Genomic DNA, 23131 nt, shown 5'->3' with positions numbered 1-23131 from the left:
CCAGCCATGCAACAAACTGGAGAAGAAACTTTCAGAGAGAGGAAACAGCAAGTGCAAAGATCTTCAGGTAAAAAAAGAGCTTGGCTCATTTCTAGGAACAGAAAGGAGGCCAGTGAGACCGGAAGAGGGTGGGCTATAGAGAAACGGAGCACAAAATGAAGACGCTGAAGTAGGCTGAGTCAGGAGCTTTTAAAGTCTGACAGAACTCAGATTTCTGTGCTTTCGGGCAAATTACTTAATCTTTAAAAATCTCTGTAAAATGAGCGTAATAACTGTACCTGTCTCGTAGGGATATCATGAGTATTAAATAAGATATGTGTCTATTAACACAATGTCTGGCACACAGTAAGCACTCAGTAGTGTTTTAAATAGTGATTTTAAATTATTTACTTTAAGGGTAGTAATGACCTCAATTTTTGCAGAACAGGTCCCCATTGCTGCACCTCTTCTAGCATTGTTCCTGGGGAGAATTTATTGTTATATTCAATAGACTCAGTCAGAGTCCCCAAATATATGCCATTTGATCTCATCTAATACAGTGGTCCTGGATATTTGAGTTTAAATAGGTATGTTCTACATATACATATAAAGTGCAAATTTATGCAAATTAAATTACCAAAGTCATGTAAAAGATGTCTTCAAATTTCTTAGGAAAAAATCTTATGGGTATAGTATGAATATTATATTCTGTTTTTCTAAATATAATTGTAAATTGCAGTAGATAATAAACAAGGAAGACGGATTGAGCACGGGTAGTCCCTTCTCCTGCTCAGCTGCAAGTGTTCTGGTCAAACTAGCCCGTGGATACCAAAAGATATCACCTCTGACAAGAAATAAAGAAGAGAGGATAAGACAGAGAAAAAAAAAAAAAAGACAGCTCAGTTTGGTTCAATCCAATAAATATTTATGAGCACATAACATACCAATATTTTAAACTCCCTGACCCTTCTTCTTTTTCTGTCACCCATCTGGCGAAAGTCCAACTTCAGATGAACCTCCTATCTATTTTCCACATGGCTGCTCAGAACAGCCCGGTTTCTTTTTTATATGCACCCGTAAGACCATATCCCTCTTCATCAGAAAATGTACCTCAACTTGTAATTTTACATTCATAAGCATGCTTAAATGTTTAGTGTCTTTTCCACCTAGTAGATTATAAGCTCTAGAAAAACAAGGACTGTGACTATTTCTTGCTTATTATTGTATACCCAGAAGATGATTATATATATAAATTATTGAATGAATGGGTATGTGAATATATCAGATATTATAATAGAAGCAGATACAAAAAGACTAAGAAGAGTCATCAGTACTCTAGGACCTTAAAATATCATACAGTAGAGGGATGTCTGGGTGGTTCGGTCGGTTAAGCTTCTGACTTCAGCTCAAGTCATGGTCTCATGATTTGAGAGTTTGAGCCCCTCATCAGGCTCTGTGCTGATAGCTTGGAGCCTGGAGCCCACCTCAGATTCTGTATCTCCCTCTCTCTCTGCCCTCCCCTGCTTGCACTCTGTCTCTCTCTCTCAAAAATAAATACTAAAAAAATTTTAATATAAAAAATAAAAATAAAAATACCATACAGTAGAGAAAAAGAGTTTTTAGGAAACTAGGCATATCTTAGTTTGGGGGGGGGGGTCACTTAAAATGATGTCATAACAAACAGTGATGAGATAGATTTAGATCTTCAAAAAAAATATTACGGATAATCTCCTAATCTACTTACCTATGATGTGTCATTGATGGGTGCTGCGGTTTTAAAATACATATACAAATTCTTTAATATTGCCCACTTCAAGAAGTAGAGCCTAATTCCCCTTCCCTGGATCTAGCAACTTGCTCTAGAAGAGTCGAATAAAGTGGAAGTGACGTTATACAACTACTAAAACTAGGTCATAATGGGTATTGGGGCTTCCTCCTTACTCTCCCTTGGATTACTCCCTCTGGGGGAAGCCAGCTGTCATGCCATGAGGACATATCAACAGATCTATGGAAAGGCCCACATGCCAAGGAAGAGCCAGCAAGAAACTAAGGCTTCCTGCCAGCAGCAATATGAGTGAAGCTTCTTGGAAGCAGAGCCTCCAGCCCTAGGGAAGCCTTCAGATAACTGAAGCCCTAGTCTTGATTGCAGCATAGTGAGAGACTGAGTCACACAACCCAGTTCAACTACTCCTGAATTGCACAAAAGTCCACAAAAACTGTGAGGCGATAAATATTCATTTGTTTTAAGCTATTAAGTTTTGTGGTAATCTGTTACACAGTGACAGATAACTAATAGGACAGGAACTGATTATTCTAGAGAGAAATTGGGAAACAGTACCAGATAGGCAAGTAGCAACTACTTTTGCTTGCAAATCAGCCACAACACTTGAGTTTTTGGAAAATTGTCATCCCAAATATCTCTCCCTAAATGCCCACGAGAATTCATGTAATTAAATGTATCTATGGCTAAGCAGTAAGATGTTGAGGTAGAAATAGAAGTTGGAATTCCTAGACTTCTGGGAAATACTCTTCTTTAATAAAATAATACATAAAGACCTTTTTAAAAAAGTACTACAACACTTTGGGGGGCCTGGGTGGCACCCTGGTTGAGGGTCTGACTCTTGCTTTCTGCTCAGGTCATGATCCCATGGTCATGGGATCCAGCCCCCCCTCAGACTCTTTGCTGAGTGTGAAACCTGCTTAAGATTCTCTTTCTCTCTCCCTCTCTCTCTCTCCCTCTGCCCCTCCCCTGCTTGCTCAAGCACGCATACTCTCTCTCTCTCTCTCTTAAAATTAAAAAAAAAAAAAACTAAAAAAGTAAAAAGTACTACAACATTTAGATTGGGAAAGAGGAGTCCATTATCCCACCCTATTCTACCCCTAGGTCCCATTCCCCAACCCTTCAACACGTTTCTTCCATGTTTTCTTTGTAAATAATATGCTTATGCTCTATTTCTTGATAGATCAATTTTAGGATTTATCTTTTCACTTGCTAATAAGGAAGATAAAGATTTAGCATCCTTGGGGGTGCCTGGGTGGTGCAGTCGGTTAAGCGTCCGACTTCAGCCAGGTCACGATCTCGCGGTCCGTGAGTTCGAGCCCCACGTCAGGCTCTGGGCTGATGGCTTGGAGCCTGGAGCCTGTTTCCGATTCTGTGTCTCCCTCTCTCTCTGCCCCTCCCCCGTTCATGCTCTGTCTCTCTCTGTCCCAAAAATAAATAAAAAACGGAGAAAAAAAAAAAAGATTTAGCATCCTTATATCACTTCAGATCCCTACTTTCCCTACCTCTGTCCTCCAATACATATAATATACACAAGTTTGGTTAAATCACATCCCATATTTGTCTCATTGTGGGGCTGTATAAATCAAGCAATATACAATAGTTACATTTGTTTTATTGTAAAGGTATTTGAACTTCCAGGACTTAAAAGCTGCCTTGTTTTTTTAAAGTTTATTTTTATTTATTTTGAGAGAGGCAAAGACAGTGAGTGGGGGAGGGGCAGAGAGAGAGAGAGAGACAGACAGACAGACAGACAGAATCCCAAGCAAGCTCCATGCTACCAGCACAGACCCTGACATGGTGCTCGAACTCATGAACCTGGAGGCTCATGACCTGAGCCAGTCAAGAGTTGGACACTTAACCCGCTGAGCCACCCAGGTGCCCTAAAAAGCTGCCTCATTTTTTAGATGCTCTTTTTTTTTTTTTTAAATCACTTTTCCCCAACTTTACAATATAATTATTAACTTCCTCTGAGTAGTGTTTTCCATAAAGTCAGTCACATCAGGTGTCCGTCCAGTTTACATGGCGACACTCCTCCTGAGGCCTCCCTCCTCGCTCTAATCTGGGTCCTAGGGCTGTCTTCTCAGAAGTTCTCTTAAGTCCTGTCTTGGGTGCTATCTCCTCTTTCTGGATACCCATGTCTCCTCATTTCTGGTTTACTCCTTTGGTTGCGTCATATCCTCCCATAATTTTCTGAGAAAGGATTTAAAGATATACATTATTCTTCATACATAACAATATCTTAATTCTATTCTCAGGCTTGATTAATAGCTTGGCTGGCTAAATGGCCTTGCTCCATTGTCCTGGAACTTCCAGTGCTTCTGATTCTGATCAGTGCCTTTCTGATTCTTAATTCTTTGTAGGATATTGGGTGTTTTGTTTTTCTGTCTGAAAATTTTATCTGTCAGGGGAATTTTTCATCCAGTGAACTGGGCACTCAGTGTCCCTATCAATCTAGATAGCCATCCTTCATTTTTGGCTATTTTCTTGAATAACCTCTAAGATGATTTCCTCTCCATTTTCATGTTCTCCCTTACTGGTACCCTTATTAATCAGACTCTGTTCTCCTTTAATTAACCTTCTATTTTTTCCATCTCTTCATTTATTTCTACCTCTTTGTCTTTTTATATCACTATTTAGGAGATTTCCTCAACGTTTCTGTCGAAACCTTATTTTGGCTATCATATAGTTTCCAAGATCTGTTTCTTGCTCTGTAATTTTTCCTTTTATAGACTCCTGTTCTTGCATGTTTGATGATATTGATTACAGCTTTTTGTTTTTTCTTCCTTCCCTTTTTTCATTCAAAGTTCCTATTTTCTTATTTGTTTTGAGCTATGTCATGTTGGAGGCTTTCCTTAACAACATTGTGAGCCTTGGTTTTCTGATCATAGACTGAGGCATTAAATAAAAAGGAAGTTGAATTCTAAGTGTGTGAGTAGGGGGACTAACTGTTCTGTTGTTTCAGATGCTGTTGTTTATTCCTAGAAGAATTCTCCACTCTCCTTTTAGAATAGGAGAGGGAGGGGTCAGGCATGAGGCAATGAGTGGAAAGCAGGTATGCATAAGGTCTGCAAGTTTTGGAGCTGAGAGTTACATGTGATCTGCTGGAGGTAGGGGAGAAGTTTTAACATTCAGCAGGGAGGGCCTTCACTTACTCCACCCTTTTTTCACTTTGGAACTCTGTCTGGTCTACTTGGAATCATGCTGAGTCTAGAGTCCCTGAGTTTGGAGCCACACTTGTTTCTTGACTGGATAATCTTGATATTGAAATGTTTTCTGTATGAATTTTAGATAAGTTTCTTTTGTTTTTTTCCAACCTATCAGGTGGTAGTTGAGCTCCTACTTTGTCACCAATTCTCCCACATCCACACCTTTTATGAATTTTCTCTTGTCAATTCCAATTCAGTTGTGTCCTCTGTCCCATCCAGATTTACTTCTGCCCCAAATGATTGCTTTGCCTGTAAGCTAATAGTGTTTGTTTAAAACATAATCACACATTGCCCTGTGACATCTCATGCTGTTATCTTTTCAAGTTCATTAGTTAATTTATGTGTACATTCATTAATTCACTCAGAAGTCATCTTGTGAAGCACACACAAAATGCTAAGTGCTGGGCAACCCGAGACTACCGAGGCAAGTTCACTACCCCTCTGTTGAAAGGGGAAGAAATTCTACATAAATACTATTTGATTCCATGTGCTAAGCACAATTATATGAACTTATGGAACCAAAGAGGAGAAACCTAATCCAGGCACAGAGGAGTTACAGAAGACTTCATGGAGGTAGCAGTTGCCTGAGCTGAATCTTAAAGGAGTTAGTCAGATGAAGTGAGAGCAGTTGGTGTGGGACAGGGCAGAAGACATTTCAGGAATGGAAATAGTGTGAATAAAGACATGGAGGGTAGAAAAAAGGTCTATGTGGGGAATTGTTAATAGTTGAGTGACGGTAAGGCAGAGAGGTATTGGAGATCTAGCTAGAGAAAGAGGTGAGGCCAGATCATGACGACCTTGAATGTCATGCTGAGAATTTTGAATTTGAGTCCTCAGATAGTTGGGAGCATTGAAGACTTTAAACAGAGGTGTGACATGGTCAGATTTCTATTTTTTAAATATTTAGTTAGTTATTTAGTTATTTATTTATTGAGACAGAGACAGAGAGCAAGCTGGGGAGGGGAAGAGAGAGAGGGAGACACACAATCTGAAGCAGGATCCAGGCTCTGAGCTGTCAGCACAGAGCCTGATGCAGGGCTCGAACTCACGAACTGCGAGATCATGACCTGAGCCGAAGTCGGATGCTTAACTGACTGAGCCACCCAGGTGCTCCAGATTGCTATTTTTGAGAAACTAGGCTAGCATGGAGGCTGTTTGGAATAGGTGCAAGCCTAGAGGCTGGACGATCATTTAGGAAACTGTGACAATAAATCAGGTGAGTGACAATAAGGGCTGAAACTAAGTCCTTGGTCATAAAGATGAAGAGGAGGGACTAAATTGAAGAAAGAACTGGCAAACTTGGTTGATCAATAGATCAACCAATCTATTCATTGGTGAAAAAGTGGGAGAAACAGGGTGGCTTCCTACTTTCTAGGTGTCTAGATATGGATGGTGGTGTGACCAAACAGTTCTAAGAAAAGCAGATGGTTGTGTCCAATAGGCAGGTGGATTTTGAAGCTCAAGGGAGAGATCTGAAGTGGAAAAATAGATCTGAGAGTCATTGGCAGGGAGGAGGTATTTAAAATCATGAGACTGGTCAAGTTTCTCCAGGGGCGAGTATAGAAGAAGAGGACTGGACAGAGAATAGAATCCTGGGGAACACTCACATCTTAGAGGTGGGCTGGGGGAAAGCCCACGAAGGAGACAGTTAAATAATATTATAAAAGTATAAGGAGGGAGGGGTGCCTGGGTGGCTCAGTTGGTTAAGCATCTGACTTTTGATTTCAGCTCACGTCATGATCTCACGGTTCATGGGATCAAGCCCGTATTGGGCTCTGTGCTGACAGCATGGAGCCTGCTTGGGATTCTCTCTTTGTGCTCTCTCTCTCTCTCTCTCTCTCTCTCAAAATAAATAAACATGCTTTTAAAAAAGAAATGTGTAAGGAGAATCTGGAGTGTTTGGTACATAGAAAGTAGAATTGAAGGAAGGAGAAATCAGCATTGTCAAAATGCAGCAGAGATTTCACGATCTCATGAAAATGGTAATTAATTTGGCCGTAACAAGGCCAGGTATAGAGGAGTAGGAAGGTAGAGTTGGAAATCAGGCCGCACAGTGGGGTAAGGTATAAATGGGAACTTATCAGTTTCTACTATATGTAGCTTGTTCTTCCAGGAATATGAGGGAGAGGAGGTGAAGATAGAGCTTAGGTGGTATTTCTCCCCCAGCTCAAATAATCTCAAGCATCTTGATAGAAAATTCTAGCAATGTACCATGTGCACATTTATAGTCAATGAATATTAGATAAATAGATCTAATAAAACCTTTAGGTTTTTACTTAGCCTTTTTTCCTCTTGAGTGTCATAATACTCCTTTTCCTTGACCAAATTTTTCTCTTTAAATTAGTTCCTTCTAGGGGCGCCTGGGTGGCGCAGTCGGTTAAGCGTTCGACTTCAGCCAGGTCACGATCTCACGGTCCGTGAGTTCGAGCCCTGCGTCAGGCTCTGGGCTGATGGCTCAGAGCCTGGAGCCTGTTTCTGATTCTGTGTCTCCCTCTCTCTCTGCCCCTCCCCCGTTCATGCTCTGTCTCTCTCTGTCCCAAAAATAAAATAAACGTTGAAAAAAAAAATTTAAATTAGTTCCTTCTAGCCTACTCAGTGCCAGAAAATGTTTAGGTACCGAGAAGCTCCCTACGTAAATCTCCATGCCCCATTTTGAGAAATTGGGCTCAAGCCATTTCCTGCTTTGGTCATTAAAAATAATAATAATAACAGCTGTTGTTTACATAGTAATCAGAATTCCATCAAGAAATGCTGTGTACACTAAATCTAAGTTATGTTGTTGTTATGATCACTAGTATTAGAATAACTAGATGGCCTTGTTCATCTGTAAAAAATTTAATGTTGTTTAGCTAAGGTATAATAAACTGGAGGCTGGACTTTTGGAAAGCAAAGGTTGAACTATGTACCCTGTGGGTGCTCCTTAATAGTTCCTGAATGACTAATGAGTTATTGCCTAGGCCCTAACACAGGTGAGATGACTGCCAGAGAAGGCAGAGTGGAAAAACTGAACTCACACAAAGGACCAAATTGAAGGATTCTTAGGGAAGTGTCAGTGTAGTTACATCAGGTGCACAAAACTGTATTTTGCACATTCTAAAGTCCCTTACAAATCTGAAAGGAAAAATGATAATCATCAAGATAATAAAGCAAAATCTAGCAATCCCACTTCTGGGTGTATATGAAACCATTATCTTGAAAAGGTGTCTGCACTCCCATGTTTGATGTCGCCTATTCCCAATTGCCAAAGTTTGGAAACAACCTAAGTGTCCAACAATGGCTACATGGATAAAGGGGGTGTGGTATACATATACAATGGGTTATTATTCAGCTATGAGAAAGAAGGAAACCCTGCTGTTTGCTACAACATGGATAGGCCTTGAGGGCATTATGCTAAGTGAAATAAACCAGACAGAGAAAGACAAATGCATGGTTTCACTTATATGTGAAATTAAAAAAAGAAAAATAGGGAGACTTTGGTAAAAGGGTATAAAGCTTCTAATATAAGATGAATAAACTCTGAGGATCTAATGTATAATATGGTGCCTATCGTTGGAAACACTGTATTGTAAAATTGAAATTTGCTAAGGGAGTTGAACTTAAATGTTCTCACCAAGAAGGAAGAAAGGGTAAATATGTGAGATGATGGATGTGTTAATGGACTTGATGGGGGGATCCTTTCACAATGTTATCTGTATACCAAATTATTATGACATACATTTAAAAATTTATTAGTCAATTATACCTCAATAAAGCTGAAAAAACAATAAAATAAAAAATAGTCTTATATGGTGATTGTTTCTGATTACAAGGTTGCTAAATTTGTTGTGGGCAAGAGTTCAAATCTTAGGAATGGAAGCTTTCATCCTGAGAACATTGACAGTTTTAAGCTCTCCCAAATTACAGGCTTATTGCATCAGGGTGAAATCCAGAGCTGATTCATGTTCAGATTGCTTCCTCCTGCAGTTTTAGGCTTTATTGTTTAGTTTTTCCATTTTCATATTATGTCTCTTATTTTTGATAGATATTTTGATATCTTCAGATATTAATACTGTTGCCAGTATTAATATATATATTATACATTAATATATATAATATATATATAATATAAAACATTCATTCATCTTACAAACACTTGCAAAGAGAAGCTTTGTTAAGGTATTGAGAGTCACAGGTATGTTTGTGACATAATCCCTGCTTAAGGAGTTTAAAGAGATTACGATTCAGTTGTAGAAACATGAAGTAGAAATGTCATCAAAGATCACCTGTTAAGTTCCATGGGGTGTCTCTCCGTGTGCAGGGATTGGGCCTTCTGTATCTTCATATCTGTAATGTCAAGCTCAGTCTGGCATAGAGTAAGTTTGTTGAATCAAAACTCATTTAGAGACTGGAAATGGGTGAAGAGGAAACCAAGAAGACCACATAGAAGAGGGAATGAGTGAGCTGGGTTGGGCCCTGGAGAGATAAATAGATCCAAACACAGGTCTGATGAAAACGAACTTCCTAGGTAAAGAGGGAGATTGGATTAATAAGTGATGGACAGACCATAGGTTATGGGCATTGAAGTAAGAAATAATCTGAGTTTGAGTCTCATCTCTATCATACCATGTGACTTTGAGTAACATATATAAACTTTCTACGCTTATTTTTCTCAGCTAGAAAACAGAAGTAAAACCTATTTGGGGCCTACCATATCCTAAGCTACTTCATTAAATGGTGGCTTTTAAAAAATGACATACCAAAAAATTTTTAATTTGAAATTTTAATGTGTAAGGTGTTGGGAAGCTTTCCAGTTTCACCATGAAAATTTATCCGGGGGGGGGGGGGGGGCTTTTAGACTAGACCCATGGCTGGGATTTATAGGACATGGCTCTCTCACTATCCAGCTCGCCCCTTGCTCTCACATCATCGCCTCACTCTGGGCCTGTTTCCTCCTATGAAATGAGAGGGTAGTTTCCACCTGTGCTGACGGATACAGTAGCCACTCGCTACATTTGACTACGAAATGTGGCTAGTTTGCATAAAATGCACACCAGATTTCAAAAACAACACATAAAATATGGATAATTTAATATTGAGTGTATTTTGAAATGTTTTGCACATATTGGGTTGAATAAAATAGATTATTAAAATGAACTTCACCTGTTTCTTTTTGCTCTTTCGATGTGACGACTAGAAACTCTATTATGCAGCCCTGGTCTAGGTTATCACTCCTAATCCCTTTCAGCTTTAAGACTGTCAGGGACACTGTGGATGCGTAATTGGTACGGTTTGACTTCCTCGTCTGGAGAGACCGAAGGATTGGCCGGGACTGCGCGGGGTGGGGCGGGCCCTGCGGGGAGACCCAGACCCCTCGGGTTTCTCCCTCGCTCGCTCGCGCGGTGGCGGCGGGAAGGACCCCCAACGCCTGCGCTGGGGTTGCGGCGGGCGCGCCGGAGCCAGGCTTCAGGCACCGGGCGTTGGGGGCCGGGGACGGGCGCGGTGCTCCGGGCGGGGCCAAGCCGGGAAGCGGGCTCGTGCGTCAGCCTCACGCGCGGGGAAGGAAGCCGACCCGAGGCCCCGGGCGGCCGGAGCGGGCGCCTTGGCACGTCCGCAGGCTCAGCCGGGAGGTGGCGGCCGCTGAGAGGCGGGAGAGCCGAGGGCGGGCCTGGGAGGCGGCCGGGAGGTGGGGCGTCACCGGGGGCCGGCCCGCGCGGGCTTCATCAGCGGACGCGCGGCCTGCGCCCGAGTGCTGGGACCGGGAGGGGCCGGGCGACGAGCGGCCGGAGCGGCTATGGGCCGCCGCTGGGGCTTCCTGATCGGCCTCGTGGGGGCCGTGTGGCTGCTCGGCTCGGGTCGCGGTGGGCAGCAGCCCCCGGAGACGGCGGCGCAGAGGTGCTTCTGCCAGGTGAGGGTTGTGCGCGGCCGCGCGGCCGCTCCCGGTGCTTCCCGCCTCCGCCCCGCGCTCTGTCCCGCGCACCCCGGCAGGTGAGGGGCTAGGAGTGCCTCTGCGTCTCCACCCTCCGGGATGAGCCCCCTGAGCTTCTGCTCCCCGGCCGGGCTCAGCCCTCTGCGGCTTGCCTGGCGTGGTCTGTACAGGTCTTCCACCGCAGCCTGGACGTCAGCGTGCCCTCCGGCGCTTCGGATCCGTTGTGGGGGGAGAGGTGTGGGTGCATGCTGTATGATTTTACCGAGTTGGTTTATACATCTTTGTTGGTCTTCCCTGCCCGGGGAGGGCGTGCACACTGTGCACGCTCACTCAGTATTTGTTATTTTCGCGGAACCTGGGTCTTCCTAACTTCTAACTTGACCTGGAACTGCGTACGATGTGTTCATGCTAGGTGCCTTCGCCATCCTTCCTGGGCAGGGTACGCCTTTGTAGGGTAGGGGAGGCTACTTTCAGATGTCGTTGTCAGGCAGGAGAATCGTTTCGTGAGGCTTTCCTGTTTCTAAGCCCATCTGCCTTGTGTTTTTGAGGCCGCGGCTTGCAGTGTCTACTCGCTCTGTGTGTCCTTTCTATTTACTAAATGTAATGAGATTCTCTTACCGTGACACTCATTTGGCTGGTCTGAATTGGGAGGATGAGTCTTACCCCTCAGCGCACAAGTTTGATTACAAGCTTATATGATCATGAGATGTGGGTTCCTTGAGGAAAAAAAAAACATTAAAGAAATCTAGAGGTTTTCTGGTCTACATGATCCTGTATTTTAATATAATTGCTCTTAAAGTCACGTTTTGGTTGGCTTCTGTTGATAAAAATTACATTTTATACAAAATTGAGGTAGGCAATCCAAATTTTTCCTTTTAAGTGGATTTTACTATTACTATTATTTTTTTTTATCAGAAATAACATTTGTGTAGGGACAATGCTACTATTTCACAGAGGAAAGAAACAGCTTTACATATTATGGGAGGAAGAACTGTCTCTTTCACTTTTATATTCTTGCATCCTGTCGTTTTGCTGAATGATTTGAGGTGTTACCTGGCTATGAGTAAGAGGTTAAAAGGAAATTGCTGCTTTCCAACTAAGATGGAAAAGCTCCTTTATGTTGCAAACTGCATACAGTCAAGTACTTAAAAGGAAGAAGGTTCATTTTTCTTCAGGTTACAAATATAACATAACACAAAGTGTAAACATTTAAAAATAGGGGCGCCTGGGTGGCGCAGTCGGTTAAGCGTCCGACTTCAGCCAGGTCACGATCTCGCGGTCCGGGAGTTCGAGCCCCACGTCCGCTCTGGGCTGATGGCTCAGAGCCTGGAGCCTGTTTCTGATTCTGTGTCTCCCTCTCTCTCTGCCCCTCCCCCATTCATGCTCTGTCTCTCTCTGTCCCAAAAATAAATAAACGTTGAAAAAAAAAATTAAAAAAAAAATAAAGTAGGAATAAGAGACTTCAAAATAAGGTAGTTAGTGTTGAAAGAAGATGTCCAATGTAACATATTCAACTATAGTCTAGATTTTTAGATAATGGAATAAAAGTACATGTTGAGCTTTCAACTTTCACTTTCCTCTCCAATAACCTTTTTAGATATCTGATTAAAATTGGGGAGTTTTAAATTTTTCACACTTTTTTCCTTCTGATTAGTATTTAAGCTTCCCCCCCGTTTTGTAACATTTTCAAGATTTGAATACTCCCCCAACACAAAAATCTGTTGGATCCCTTTCTTTTCCATTTAGAACAAAAGTGACAGGTTTTTTTTTTTTTTCAGAATCAACTTTAAAAAATAATAAACTGAGGGTCCCATAGTAAAAAACAAATTTAAGAAAAATTAAAAATGATCTATTTAAATCAACTTAAGAACAGAGACCATCAATTTTAGTTCAATAGACTGAAAAAGAATACATTTTAGTTCTACTATGGTCAGTAATGGAAGAGATAGGGGTAATGTGGGAAATGGGGAGAGGGAACAAGCAATAACAGATATGAAGAGAAAATTGGAGACAAGCATATAGATGTGAATGGAAACGAGACACACACACACAGAAATAAAGGAAATAAATGGAAGAAAAGATAAGGGGAGATGAATGGTGGAAATTATTCATTCAACAAACATACACAGTGTGTATGTTGACCTGAGTGTTTGGAATATAGAGATAACTATGGTGTGATCCCTGCCTTTAAGAACTTACAAGTTAGTGAATAAAGTTCTTTGGGGATTGGGGAGAGGCAGAGATCCTAAGCATTTTAAAAAAACAAGTGAGAAGGGGTGCCTGGGGGGCTTAGTTAAGCATTCAACTTCAGCTCAGGTCATGACCTCACAGTTCCTGAGTTCGAGCCCACATAGGGCTCTGTGCTGACAGTGCAGATCCTGCTTCAGATCCTATGTCTCCCTCTCTCTGCCCCTGCCCTGCTCTGTGGTCTCACTCTCAAAAATAAATAAACATTAAAAAAACAACAAGTTAGCAGGGGTGCCTGGCTGACTCCGTCAGTAGGGCATATGACTCTTGATCTTAGAGTTGTAAGTTGGAGCCCCATGTTGGTTGTAGAGATTACTTACAAAGTAAAATCTTAAAACAAACAAACAAGTCAGTAAATATTGCTAGACACTAAATCAAAAACTAAATGTTGACCTAGTGTTTAGAAATACAAGTTAAAGGGGCATCTGGGTGTCTCAGTTGCTTAAGCAGGGGACTCCTGATTTGGGCTCAGGTCATGATCTCATGGTTTGTGGCTTCCAGCCCCGAGTCAGGCTTCAGGTTGACAGCTTAGCATGGAGCCTGCTTAAGATCCTCTCTTTTCTGGGGCACCTGGGTGGCTCAGAAGTTTAAGCATCAGACTTCGGCTCAGGTCATGATCTTGAGGTTTACCAGTTCAAGCCCTGCATCGGACACTCTGCTGTCAGCACGGAGCCTGCTTTGGATCCTGGGTCCCTCTCTCTGCTTCCCTCTCTCTCTCTCAAAAATAAATGAACATTAAAAAAAAAAAAAAAAGATTCTCTCTGCCCATCCCCTGTTTGTTCTCACACTCTCTCTCTCTCTCTCTGTCGAAATAGGTAAATAAAACCAAAAAAACAAACAAACAAACAACAACACAAAACCCTGTTTAAAAAAATATTTCAAGTTAAAATCTCTCATTCTCTTTGCCGTAACCAATTAGCTGCAAAGTTCTGTTGAATCTGTTTTGTTAATAGACCTTTTCTCCCTGTCTGTTGCCACTCTCTCGCACCACTTCTACTGTGAATTATGCATCATCATCCCTCATTACCCTCTTGCATGGGGGCCTGGTATAGGGGTTCAGTTAACAGAATATCAGCTCTAATTTGAGCCAAAGCAACATGTGGTTCTTTAGCCTTAGAAAGTCATTGAAGTAAAATGTGCAGAGCTCTACAAATAATCAGATTAAATTTAATAAACATTCATGGAAGCCTACTGTGAACGAGTTTTAAGATCAAAAAATAAACTAAAAATTTAAAAATTTAGTCCCATTTCTTGATACTCCAGAGTACTGAGCCTGGTACATAATGGGTGCTTAGCAAGTATTAGGCAAGTTATAATACAGGATGTTAGCACTATGCTAGCAGGAATATATTCTTTCCATTTTCTGCTGAGTGGGCCATTTGCATGTTTTTCTGGAATTCATCTTTCAGATGGGTGGATAGCTCCAAATGAATCTTTAAAGTTAGTTACTACATATGTCTGTTGACATCAAATCCTACTAAAACCATTTTCACTGTATGTTGTAAGTTCTTTTGATAGCAGTGCTTCTGTGTTAGTTGCTGCAAATAAGTGATAGATTGCCTTAGACTTGTAAATCTTCCTTATATACAGCTTCCCACTTTTTATTTTATCATTCTATTTAAATTTTTTTTCATTTTTGCACAGAAAATTGGCCTTTTCCTCCCCTTTTGGTATACAAGCCTGTAACAGTTTGTGTAAAGAACCCCATGATCATGACCTACCCTTTCTTTAAACCAAAATAATATTTGTATTTGTTGCAATAGGTATGAGCTTCAAGTAAATGAAGATTCTTAAAAAAATTTTTTTTAATGTTTATTTACTTTTGAGAGAGAGAGAGAGGGAGAGACAGAATCTGAAGCAGGCTCCAGGCTCTGAGCTGTCAGCACAGAGTCTGATGTGGGCCTCGAACCCATGAGCTGTGGTATCATGACCTGAACTGAAGTCAGATGCTCAACTGACTGAGCCACCCAGGTGCCCCATGAGTGAAGATTCTTCAGACAAGATTTCTTGTTTTCTTTTTGACAGAATTTCTTATTTCCTTTTCCCCATTATGCACCATTAGAGAGAATGAATGCAACAGAACTTTAGTCTCAATGGATGGAATCCCAGGATTAAGAAGTAAACTCAGAAGAAATATTGAAGCCCAGATATGGAGGCAGTGTGGACATGTTTTCATTTAAATTAATTAGAAATGAGTTTGTAAAACTCCCATGTAGTCCAAATGTTTTATTAATCGTATTATGGCTAGTGCTAATAACACTCAGATACACTTACTTATGAGTGTAGTAATCTCTATCAGGCTAATGAAAGGGGAATAGTTCAGATCATCCAAAATGACTATTTCAAGATGGATTATTTTCATTTGGAGTGCATTGTAGATACACTTGCCTACATCTATTTCCGCAGATTTACCTGTCTAGTGTCTTATTTATCTCAATTTCAAAAATAGTTTTATTTGTTAGAGTGGCTAGGCCACAGAAGAGACACTTGGGAATATGTTGCATGGTAGGTGGAAATAAGCCTGGATTGAAACTTAGTCAGAGGGATCTTTGAAACAGGTTATACTGGAGAGATGTCCATTGTCTCTGAGTACTTATTGCCTTCCAGGCCTTTGTGAACAAAGCATGTGGAACAAAGCATGTATCTCATTGGTTGCTATACGTTGGGTTATTTAACAACAATTTAAAGTTGTAAAGACTAAGGCTTTAAAGCAGAAATAGCTTGTAGCATTCTGTGTCCTTGGAACCACCCAGTATAGAATCTTCGGTGTTTCCTTGTTTCCATTAACAGAGGTGTCTCTGTCAACATTCTTTGTTTTTTTGTTTTTTTAACTTTTGAAAAGTTTATTTAGAGAGAGTGAGAGAGAGTGTGTGCTGGAGAGCTGGGGAGGGCAGAGAGAGAGGGAGAGAGAGAATCCTAAGCAGGCTCCATGCTGTCAGCAAGTTTTATTAATTTAAGTAATCTCTACACCCAACATAGGGCTTGAACTCAGGACCCTGAGATCAAAAGTTCCAAGCTCTTCTGACTGAGCCAGCCAGACACCTCCATCAATTTTTTTCAATGAATAGTTTTCAAGTTCTTTTTAATAGTCACAGAACACTCTAAAATTACATACAACTAAAGGTCTTTGCCAAAAAAACCCACTTTGAGCACTTTTAAAAGGTATTTCATATTTCATACAAGTATGAGGAATATATTCTCAAAGTGCTTTGGAAAAAAATGATAGTCTGGTAGGACTAGAAGTTGTTGGCACAGAAGGAAATTATTTAGAATTTTTTTTTTTTTGTCTTTCATTGTAAATTAAAGAGTACCTGTAAGCAGAAAATAGGGAACAAGCAGGCCCATGTTATTTTCTTTTCTCTTGCCTTTTATATTTTGGTATTTGGTCCAAACCAGTCAGAGTCCATGGAGAAAGTAATTGAGGCTACCTCTGCAGCTAACTTTTGGCTGTCTAGATCTATGTTCCAGTGGGGTGACAGATGTAAACGTTTTGGAAAATTTTAGCTGCCAACTTGGCCTTTTTTTTCTTATCCATTAAAAAAAAAATGTGAGTTGCTTTGGGGTAATCGTACGTCCACTTTCACCAGAAGCATTTAAGCAGTGGTAGGATAATACTAACATTGGCATTTATATTATGTCATTTCATCTCAACTCTTTGAGATTGGAACTATTAGTATTGCTATATTGTGTTCACATGGGAAACTAAGGCTTAAGAGGTTAAAAAAAAATATACTCCTTCTTCAGAGTATATAGGAGGGGATTGTTGTGTGCTTGGGAGTTTGCAGTAGAAGGGCCTTCAAAAGCTTTTCAACTGGTAAGAGACTAGGACTTTAAGCTGGGTGACATTATGTCAGGCCTACCCTGGTCCTTATATCTACATTCCTCCGCAAGTGCCTTCTATTTGCCACCTATTAGTTTGGCTCCGTACCCAAGGCTGATTATCACCTAAAGCATGGATCAATGAGCTTCAACTTTTAGCATGTATCAGTCACTTTGTGCATGTGTGTGGTAGGGAGCGGGGGGTGCATTTAAAAAAAAATTCAGATTCTTGGGGTGCCTGGGTGGCTTAGTCAGTTAAGTATCCGACTTCGGCTCAGGTCATAATCTCACGGTTTGTGAATTAGAGCCCTGCATCTGGCTCTGTGCTGACAGCTGAGAGCCTGGAGCCTGCTTCAGATTCTGTGTCTCCCTCTCTCTGTCTCTGCCCCTCCCCTGCTCTCTCTCAAAAATAAATAAACATTTAAAAAAGAATTAAAAAAAATTCACATTCTTATGGTAGGGTCAGAATCTGTTTCAGTTTAGGAGATAGTGTGACCATTATTTAAGCAGCCTTAGCACTTCCTGAAGCTGCCACACAGTTCACAGTATCAGGTCATCCTTGTTCCAGATCAATGTCCATCTTTTGGTTTAGGTACTAAGACTGCTTTGTTTTCCAAGATTCTGCCCTGGGTCTGTTAATTGCATTTCTTCCTTAATCTTTTCTTGAGACTCTATTCCTGTAACATGCCTGGTTCTCTAGTTTCTAGAACTGGACCTGGCATCATGCCTGCCAACCTTTCTTCCAGTGATCAGGTTCTGCCTGTTGGCAGGCTTATCTGAACTGTCACATGGCTTTGGTTTCCAAGTATCTTCCTGCCTCTCCTTTGCTGGGCCTTCTCCATCTATTGAAATTCCTCCATCCCTGCCCTACCTCCTTAGCTGCCCTGCTACCTTTTGTTGTAGTTGGAAATACCTCCTGCTCAATTTCGTAGGTAAAGGTCAGAGGGTTTCCAATCTACCATTGTCCTGTCTTCCCTCTCCGGGATCTCTGGGCCAAAGCCATCTCTGCGGTGAATGCACCTTGCATTCCTTTATGGTTTGTGGCTTCTTCTAGCTTCCTTTGTAGTTAAGGTATAGATTGGTAAAATGTTGGATGTGATGGGTTATTTGCCTTCGCTGCTTGCTTCCCTTGCTCTGAGCGCATTCCTACCACTTGGGCCTGTGTAGTCTGGAGCACAGAGCACTACCATGGATGATGTGAGGTACCTAAGTCATCATCAGACTGTGATGCTGGTCTCCAGGGAATGACAGTGACAGTAGACAGCATTCATTCATTCACACATCCACTCCACAAATAAATATTGAGCATCTAGTGTGTGCTTTCTAGAAGTACAGTGCTGAAGACTGGGAATACAAAATGAACAAACATGATTTGCTCTCAAGGATTGTAAACTCTAGAGGGAGGAAGTGAACTATATAAATTCAAAGGAGTGAGGTAATCCTTATGTAGGAGTATGTGGAGTGCCATGGGAGCACATAGGAGACAGTTAACCCAGCAGGGGATGAGTGGTACCCCAGGGGTAGCTTTCCAAAAGAGGTGATGCCTGAACTTGAGTTTCAAAGATAGATTTTTACCTTAAAAATGAATTACTTCAGGGGAAAAATTAATTGCTTCAAAACCATTCTCTTGTGGTTTTTTTGTTTGTTTGTTTGTTGTTTTTGTTTTTTTTTTTTTATGTGCTTCTTTCTTTTTTGTGACCTACTGTCCCTATCAGGCATGTGTCCCTTTGGCGTTTGTAGTCTCTGTGCCTGTTATTTCTTTGTGTAATAATTTGTATCCAAGAGGAAAAAGTAGCTATTTTATGTCCTTAGAAGTTCTACTTTTAAGGCTCAAAAGAAAGAGGTGAAAAATCAAATCATCTAGATTAGAAGCACTTCTGTTTTTGGGTGACTGAATGGCTCAGTCGGTTAAGCGTCCGACTTCGGCTCAGGGCATGATCTCACAGCTTGAGAGTTCGAGCCCCCATGTCAGGCTTTGTGCTGACAGCTGGAGCCTGGAGACTGCTTCAGAGTCTGTGTATCCCCTTCTCTCTGCCCCTCTCATGCTTATGCTCTGTCTCTCTGTGTCTCTCAATAATAAACATTAAAAAATTTTTTTTTAATTAAAAAAAAAAAGCACTTTTGTGGTACCCCAAATTAGGACCTGAAGATTTTTTGTATACTCAAGAGAATTTTTAGCAGGAAACAAGGACAAATTTGCGTATGAAATGAAAATAAGTAGTTATTGCAGTAAAAAATATGTAGATCAGATTTCTAGAACCTGCATTAGTCCAAAACAAATGAGACTACACAAACAGGGACAAAATCTTAGTTCTTAAATATTGCTGTCATTATCCAAAGTATTATCTCTCATCTTCCAAAAGTATTTACTTTTAGGTAAAAATTTTGCATTCCTGTTTTGTGACATTCTAAAATTAAAAATAGGGTAGGATTTTACATATTCCAACGGGAAAACACCTACATTCAGTATTTTAGTAAAGTATTTGCTTCCTTACCAGTAGATTAAAAAAATTTTTTTGACAGTAAGTCTCTCTGAAATATAATCGAAAGTAGTTTGTAAAGCAAGTATGCAGACCAAAGTATGATAAGGATCTCTTTTCTACAGCATGCCCTATATTAAAAACAAAAACAAAAACAATCTAGTTACTGTTCTTAAATCACATTTGTTACTTACAATGTTAGCAATGTTAAATTAATTCTGTTAGATGTTTGCCCAGCCCCAAACAAACATCTAAGACTTTTAGCTTCACTTTTTTTTAAATTTTTACTTTCTATAACTTATTTATTTTTTATAACTTACAGCCAAGTTAGCACATGATGCAACAATGATTTCAGGAGTAGATTCCTTAAGCCCCTTACCCATTTAGCCCATCCCCCCTCCCACAACCCCTCCAGCAACTCTCTGTTTGTTCTCTATATTTAAGAGTCTCTTATTTTTGTCTCCCTCCCTGTTTTTATATTATTTTTGCTTCCCTTCCCTTCTGTTCATCTGTTTTATATCTTAAAGTCCTCATATGAGTAAAGTCATATGATATTTGTCTTTCTCTGACTAATTTCACTTAGCATAATGCCCTTAGTTTCACTTCTGATAACATTGTCTGATCATAATTACCATTAAGATATTAGTTTTAAGCATTTGAAGATCAGAATTGGCTTAGTGGTCAATTTGCTATCTCCGTGCTGCTAATGATAAGTGATTTCTAAGCACCATTTCAAACCTGGACAAATAAACTGTCATGGACTAGTATTTGAGAGTTGGTAAATCCTTATAATGAATTATTGTTTATCTTATAAATTCAGTATCACTTCTTTTTATACGTTCACCAAGCATGTCCCATGTTCCTGTAGGAAACTTAATAGGGAATACAGAGACAGTTGAATCCTGGGAATATGGAGTCTCAGGAAGGCCAAGGATAGGAATGCAACTGAGCTTCAAGGAAGTTGGGTGGAAGTAGGAGCTGGAAAACCCCAGGGAATCCATGTATCAGATATTTTCTGTTTCCTGTCTCTGCTTCACTGTGTATCTTTAAAAATCTTTCCTCTCTTTTGCTGACTGGCTCATGTGCTGCTCAGTTCACATGATGGAATATGGTCTGAGTTTATTTGCTTTAGTGGTCAAGCTGCAGGGAGAGAGATCTCTTCTTATTCTCAAGTCCAGATTCCTGGAGCAGGGACCAAGACCTGGTTTGGGTTAGATACTGACCCCTGGTCAGGTCTGGGACAGGGTTACAAAGTGGCTGCAGGGGACCAACTCTGCCTATGTGTGTGTGTGCACGCGTGTGTGATGAGCTCAGTGTACCCTCCAAAAGGTATGCACCGCATTCTTCTAGGTGTATAGCAAGAGCAATAGCATTGTTAGATTACTGTCATGTCTCATCTCAGAAAATCATGAGGAGGGAAGATAAGAGTTGCTTGAGTCCTAACCTTGTCAGGAAAAAGAACCCTGTTGCAACTAAGGTATTTTGATGTATTGTTTTATTTTCTTTGTAACAGGTTAGCGGTTACTTGGATGATTGTACCTGTGATGTTGAAACCATTGATAGATTTAATAACTACAGGCTTTTCCCAAGACTACAAAAACTTCTTGAAAGCGACTACTTTAGATATTACAAGGTATTTTTATTTTTAATTTTTTTGTATAAGAATACTTAAAGTTTAAATGGATAATTGTATTTTCTTAGGAATTCCTGAACTTCAAAATGTGGCCATTATTTAAAATTCAGTTCACAAGAGTGAACAGTGTGGTTCTGAAACCATCCATTGGATACTTTCAATTTCAACAACTGGGTTTTGCACTCTGGAGTTAGAAACTTGTTGGTTAATTGAAGTCAGAACAGAAACTATTATATTGTTACCAAAATTGCCAATGCATACTTTCCCAAAATACTGGCTTGACTCCAGTTAATTAAAATAACTACATTTTTTTTGAGAAGCATGACTTTGTTCTGACCTGTATTATTTTCACTAGTCACTGTTGATATTTTATCTTGAGATATCTACTTAAAGCATTTAGAATATCTGATCATTGGAATATGTAGTTATCGAATGAGTTCAACAGTTGCCTGTTACTGGCTTTAAAAAAGTATCAGCTGAGCAGTGATGATACGAGCTACTTTGGCTCCTAGTTCCCATCTTCAGGATCTGTTTAGTACCAGTCTGTGTGTTTCTAACCAAGTCTACCAGTTTACTTAACACAAGTTACACATTGGTACGATCGCTGGAACTTGGCAACCTGTAAGCGAAGAAAAAGAATAATTGCAGATGATAGCATGACCAGGTTATCACATCATAATTCAACACCTGTTGAATAATAATCTCAAGAATCTTGATTACAAGAATCTTGTAACTTTTTCTGTTATTATCCTATAGGTAAACCTGAAGAGGCCGTGTCCTTTCTGGAACGATATCAACCAGTGTGGTCGGAGAGACTGTGCTGTCAAGCCGTGTCAGTCGGTAAGAACCAAGTATACATGTGACAACTGTTACACCTTTTTGCAAATAACTGCAATGTTTTAAAAAGGGGGCAATACAGGGGTGCCTGGGTGGCTTGGTCGGTTGAGCGTCCGACTTCGGCTCAGGTCATGATCTCATGGCCCGTGAGTTCGAGCCCTGTGTCAGGCTCTGTGCTGACCGCTCAGAGCCTGCAGCCTGTCTCCCTCTCTCTCTGCCCCTCCCCTGTTCATGCTCTGTCTCTCTCTGTCTCAAAAATAAATAAACGTTGAAAAAAAAAATTAAAAAAAAAAGGGGGGGCAATACAACTAAAATTACTTTTTAATCCTTAGGTTAAATATAATGTTGTTTAATATTTACATATTAAAAAACCTCAACTTACCAATATAAAACCTATTTTGAATTATTCTTTCGTAATAATCCTTTGACTTATTGGTGAGATTAATAGGATGTTTGTTTTTCTTCTTACATCTTACCCAAAGGTTTATAGTATAACAGAATGAAATTAATTAGCGGGTAAACAAACTCCCTCCCTTCTTCATGGTGTATTGTTTTCCTTGGGTGGGGAGTGGATGAACAAAACACCTGATGTTGCTTAAGAATTCTCAGTGTATTAGGGGTGCTTGGGTGGCTTAGTCGGTTAAGCCTCTGACTCTTGATTTCGGCCCAAGTTGTGATCTCATGGTTTGTGGGATCAAGCCCCACATTGTGCCCCACACTGATGGGCATGGAGCCTGTTTGGGGATTCTTTCTCCCTCTTCCCTGTTCATGTGGGCTCTCTTTCTCTCAAAATAAATGAACCTAACAACAAAAAAAAAGGAATTCTCAGAGCATTAAAATATGAAGTATTCTACTCTGGGAGCAGAGAATTTTACACTTTCCATGAAGCCTTTTTTTTTTTTTTCATTTTTAAAGCATATATTTCTATTTTTTTATTGTGATAAAATATACATAACATAAAATTTACCATTTTAACCATTTTAAGTGCACAGTTCAGTGGCATTAAGTACATTCCCACTGTTGGGCAACCGTCACCACCATCCACGTGCAGATCCTTTTCATCCTCACAAACTGAAACTGCGTGTTCATTGAACAATGACTCCCTATTCCCCCGTCCCTCTAGCCCCTGGCAAACACTATTCTGCTTTCTTTCTTTATGAATTTGACTATTCTAGGTACCTCAGATAAGGAGAATTATTACACAGTGTGTCCTTTTGTGTCTGGCTTGTTTCACTTAACCTA

General features: G+C 40.4%; 1 protein-coding gene across 2 annotated transcripts in view; it reads left to right on the top strand.

Moving 5' to 3' along the window:
- Nucleotides 1–10620: 10620 nt before the first annotated feature.
- The window catches only part of ERO1A (endoplasmic reticulum oxidoreductase 1 alpha), a 49185-nt gene continuing 36674 nt past the window's right edge, over nucleotides 10621–23131 (top strand). The window contains exons 1-3 of one of the 2 annotated variants that reach the window (XM_043556164.1): nucleotides 10621–10852; nucleotides 20933–21052; nucleotides 21809–21892. In XM_043556164.1, coding sequence (XP_043412099.1) covers nucleotides 10739–10852; nucleotides 20933–21052; nucleotides 21809–21892 — 318 coding nt within the window. In that variant the 5' untranslated portion in view covers nucleotides 10621–10738. The remainder of the gene's footprint in view (nucleotides 10853–20932; nucleotides 21053–21808; nucleotides 21893–23131) is intronic. The other variant, XM_043556163.1, reaches the window with a different exon arrangement.

The sequence above is a fragment of the Prionailurus bengalensis genome, chromosome B3 (assembly GCF_016509475.1).
Source record: "Prionailurus bengalensis isolate Pbe53 chromosome B3, Fcat_Pben_1.1_paternal_pri, whole genome shotgun sequence".
Classification (NCBI taxonomy): domain Eukaryota; kingdom Metazoa; phylum Chordata; class Mammalia; order Carnivora; family Felidae; genus Prionailurus; species Prionailurus bengalensis.
This window is presented reverse-complemented; position numbering and strand designations above follow the sequence as displayed.